Here is a 4347-nt window from a genome sequence, read left to right as displayed (position 1 = left end):
ATTTGACCTGGGACTGGCAAACCAGATGGCTACACCAGACTCCAATCTGATCTGGCAGAGTTTCTACAGCTGGATGCCCTTCCTAATGCCAACCACTCTGAGAGTGTAGTGAGTGCTTTTTATATGCCACCGGCACATGGGCCAGTCTGGCGGTACTGGCAACGGCCACACTCAAATGGTGTTTTTTACGTGCCACCTGCACAGGAGCCAGTCCAATGTTTTGTTCACATGCCACTGGCACAAATACCAGTAAGGTGAAGCTGGAAATAATCGTACTCAAACAGTGCTGTTTACGTGGCACCGGCATGGAAGCGAGACCGCTGCTCTGGCAGTGATCCCGCCCAGATAAGCGTAAAAAGATTGAGGACTACTGATTTTCATTATAGCTAATATGTGTGTATCTGATGTGATCTTTACTATTTACATAGTATAACTGCAGTTGTTCGGCTACTACAGTTGATGTTCACCAACTGTAGTTGTTATGTTATAAAACTGATTGTCTGTGATCCATTCACCAACTCTATCTGCTGTGTTGTTATTATCGTTGCTGTGAAACCTAAACTGACCAAACCATAATATATATTCCAGTAAACCTTCATATGAATGCTCTTTTTCACAGCTGCAGACCCGATGGATGTATCAATGTGCAAGGACCTTTGGAAATACTCCCAAGAAAACCCACAACACTTTAGCAATGGTGGGCTGTTTTATTGTCAGCTGAAGCAAGAGAGAGACTTTGTAAACGGCTCGCATTTCAGTATTCCTGCTTTACCTGGCAAGGTATTTTTGGATTTCATTTTTATATTTTTTTCTGTAAAACAGTATCATTGGATATATTAACCAACAGAATTAATCAATGGGTCTGTGTATCTCTAATGGCTCTACCCACCACATACATAATTTCATATATATTAACTGCTGGTAGGGACACTGTATTTTATTATGCAACCTTAATATACTACCACACACACATACATACATATATAGAGGGAGAGAGAAGTTGATTTTTCAAAGGGCACCCAACTATCAGACATTGGAGCTCAACAGTCTCCCAGCCAGTTGAATCCTGTCAAACTGTCCAACCTTTGGTAGCGTGGAAGACAGATGTTAATTGATAATGATATGGAAGGGATAGACCCAGGAAGACATTGGATGAAGTGGTGAGAAAGGATCTTCAGATGTTGGGCCTCACATGTTGCTGTGCTTGAGAAGAAATGTGAAGCTGGGTAAAAATCATGGTTGTCCTTGCATTACAGACATGTCTCCTGCATCCCTCACCACCTGGGTGTTCCTAATCTCGTGGCCTTGTGGGTGCTGGTGCCATGTAAAAGCACCCAGTACACTCTGTAAAGGGGTTAGCAATTAAGAATGGCATCCAGCTGTAGAAACCCTGCCAAACCAGACTGGAGCCTGGTGTTGCCATCCGGTTTCACCAGTCCTCAGTCAAATCGTCCAACCCATGCTAGCATGGAAAGCGGACGTTAAACGATGATGATGATGATGATGATGATGATCCAGCTGTAGAAACCCTTCCAAACCAGACATGGATTGTGGACACCTCTTCAGCTGGCCAGCAGCTTCTGTCAAACTGTCCAACCCATGAGAAACGGATGTCAATGATGATGATGATGATAATATCATCATCATCAATGTCTGTTTTCCATGCTGGCATGGGTTGGACGGTTTGACTGAAAACTGGTAAGCTGCACCAGGTTCCAGTCTGATTTGGCATGGTTTCTACAGCTGGATGCCCTTTCTAATGCCAACCACTCCAAGAATGTAGTGAGTGCCTTTTACATGCTACCAGCCATTACTAACGATCTCACTTGGCTTGACAGGTTTTCTCAAGCATGTTATATTGCCAAAGGTCTCAGTCACTTGTCACTGCCTCCATGAGGCCCAAAGTTTGAAGAGTGCTTCTTATATGCCACCAGCACAAGTGCCAGTTACACAACACTGGCATTGGCCATGACTACCATTTCATTTGGCTTAACAGGTCTTCTCAAGCACAGCATATCGCCAAAGGTCTGTCACTTGTCATTGCCTCTGTGAGGCTCAACATGCAAAGATCATGCCTCACCACCTCGTCCCATGTTTATGAAATTATTTATCAATGCCATACACAAATTAGTTCAGAATTCAAATACTTCTGTTGTGATGTGGTTGTGAAATCTATTAAATGTCTTTGTTGCAGGTATTCGTTTATAATTCTGCTGATGACAGACTGGATATATGCCTGAAACCATACGGGCATTTTTCTGTCGAGCCAGATGTAGAAGAGAAAGCGAGGAGCACAAAGCCACACCTATACCTCAACTGTGAATATCCAAAACCTGCTCTCTCCAGCACAAACTTTCGACGTAGCAAGAAATCAGCCCCGTCGTCTGAAGCAGACCACTCTTCTAAGTTGTTTCACTGCAAGGACTCCATGACTTCAGATAAGAAAGGGGACTTAACTGAGGGGAAAGAGAGCAACAAGAAGCCAGCAGCGCTGCCCAAGACCAGCTACAGCAAGAGCGAACACCCAACGTATCAGAGACTAGGGCCAGGTTTCAGTGTATTGGGTGCCGAACATTCAAATGTGACCAATCATAGTTTAGAATTACTCCACACACTAGCAAAGAACATTGACCCGGCTATCTTTGACCAATTGAAGGATTCTGAGGTTGAAAAGAATCAGGTAAGAGACCTTTTGTTTCTGTTATATATTTATTAGGTATTTGTAAAGGCACGGGCGTAGCTGTGTGGTAAGGAGTTTGCTTCCCAACCACATGGTCCCAGGTTCAGTTCTACCTTGGTGACATTTTTGTTTTGAAGCAAACGTTGCAAAATGATAGATAGGTAGGCAGACACTATAGTGATGTAGGCATATATATATAAATTTATATATAGAGGCACAGGGTGGCTGTGTGGTAAAAAGCTTGCTTCCCAACCACATCGTTTCAGGTTCAGTCCAACTGTGTGGCATCTTGGGCAAGTGTCTTCTATAGCCTCATAGCCTCAGGTTGACCAAAGCCTTGTGAATGGATTTGGTAGACGGAAACTAAAAGAAGCCCGTCATATATATATATGTGTGTGTGTGCATGTTTTTGTCCTCCCACCATCACTTGACAACCGATGGTGGTGTGTTTACGTCCCCATAACTTAGCAGTTCAGCAAAAGTGACCAACGGAATAAGTACTAGGCTTACAAAGAATAAGTCCTGTGGTTGATTTGTTCGACTAAAACCCTTTAAAGTAGTGCTCCAGCATGGCCGCAGTCAAATGAGTGAAATAAGTAAAAGAATAAAAGAACATACCTCTATATATATATATATATATATATATATATATATATATGTTGTGAAGGTGCTTTGCACTTGTGATTACAAGATTGTGGTTTCAATTCCCACACCAAGCATTGCATTGTGTTCTTGAGCAAAACACTTCATTTCATGTAGCTCTGCAATCATTTCATCTTCTGACATATGACACATTGTGCACCTGTACAGGTAATATCAGTTCGATGGAGGGTGAGAGCTTATGTGAACTCAAACATTTGATCATATAAACAAGTTATGTGTGGTTGTTCAACAAGAAACTGCAGAACCCTCGTACGTCGTCTAACGATGGAAGAGTCCATGGTATATGTACGAGGGGTGTATGAAAAGTCTTGAGTTTCCAAAAAACAAAACATGGTACATGACTTCAAGGCTCATAACTTTTCATACACCCCTCGTATAACAACCAAAATGAACCATAATACAAAATGCTTTGAGCCTCTGCCTAACAATTTCCTATAAAGAAAAATCTAGGGTTTTGAGATCAATCCCTTGAAGGTTGTTCTTTTATTTTTTATAGAACTAGGTTGTTATGTAATGACCATTATTTATACCTTGTCTTGTATATCACTGTGTGTGAAAACCAGTTTAACTGGAACACAATATAACCTTGGACTCTGCCACAAGAATGCATGCTGTTCATTACTAATCTAAACAATATTGTTATCCTGGTTTACTAACAGAGAGCTTAGATAGAATTTTGTCTAAATTGATAATCCCTCACTAATAACTCTTTATATATATAATACAAATGATATGTGAGCATATACATATATATATAATACAAATGATATATATAAATATATAATAATAAATGGAGCAAAACGCGTTTTGCTCCATTTATTATTATTATTCTTATCTACTCAAAATACATCACTTTAACTTGGTATTTCTACCTATAAAACGAGTGTGATATCCTAGTTTTTGTGTGATTTTTGCTACCCATGGTAACTATTAACATATTTAAATTGTCAAAGTTTTTTCAACCGAGATAATATTAATATATACATAAATTTATATATATATAT

The 4347-nt window shown here is 40.3% G+C and overlaps 1 protein-coding gene across 1 annotated transcript in view; it reads left to right on the top strand.

The window, feature by feature from the left end:
* Positions 1-4347, top strand: part of LOC106882175 (uncharacterized) — a 24081-nt gene that overhangs the window by 18005 nt on the left and 1729 nt on the right. Inside the window, exons 5-6 of the mRNA XM_052976820.1 lie at positions 620-780; positions 2195-2680. Of these exons, the coding sequence (XP_052832780.1) occupies positions 620-780; positions 2195-2680 (647 nt within the window). The remainder of the gene's footprint in view (positions 1-619; positions 781-2194; positions 2681-4347) is intronic.

This window comes from Octopus bimaculoides, chromosome 25, assembly GCF_001194135.2.
Source record: "Octopus bimaculoides isolate UCB-OBI-ISO-001 chromosome 25, ASM119413v2, whole genome shotgun sequence".
In the NCBI taxonomy this organism is placed as follows: domain Eukaryota; kingdom Metazoa; phylum Mollusca; class Cephalopoda; order Octopoda; family Octopodidae; genus Octopus; species Octopus bimaculoides.
The sequence above is the reverse complement of the archived record's forward strand: the minus strand, read 5'-3'. Positions and strand labels throughout refer to the sequence as shown.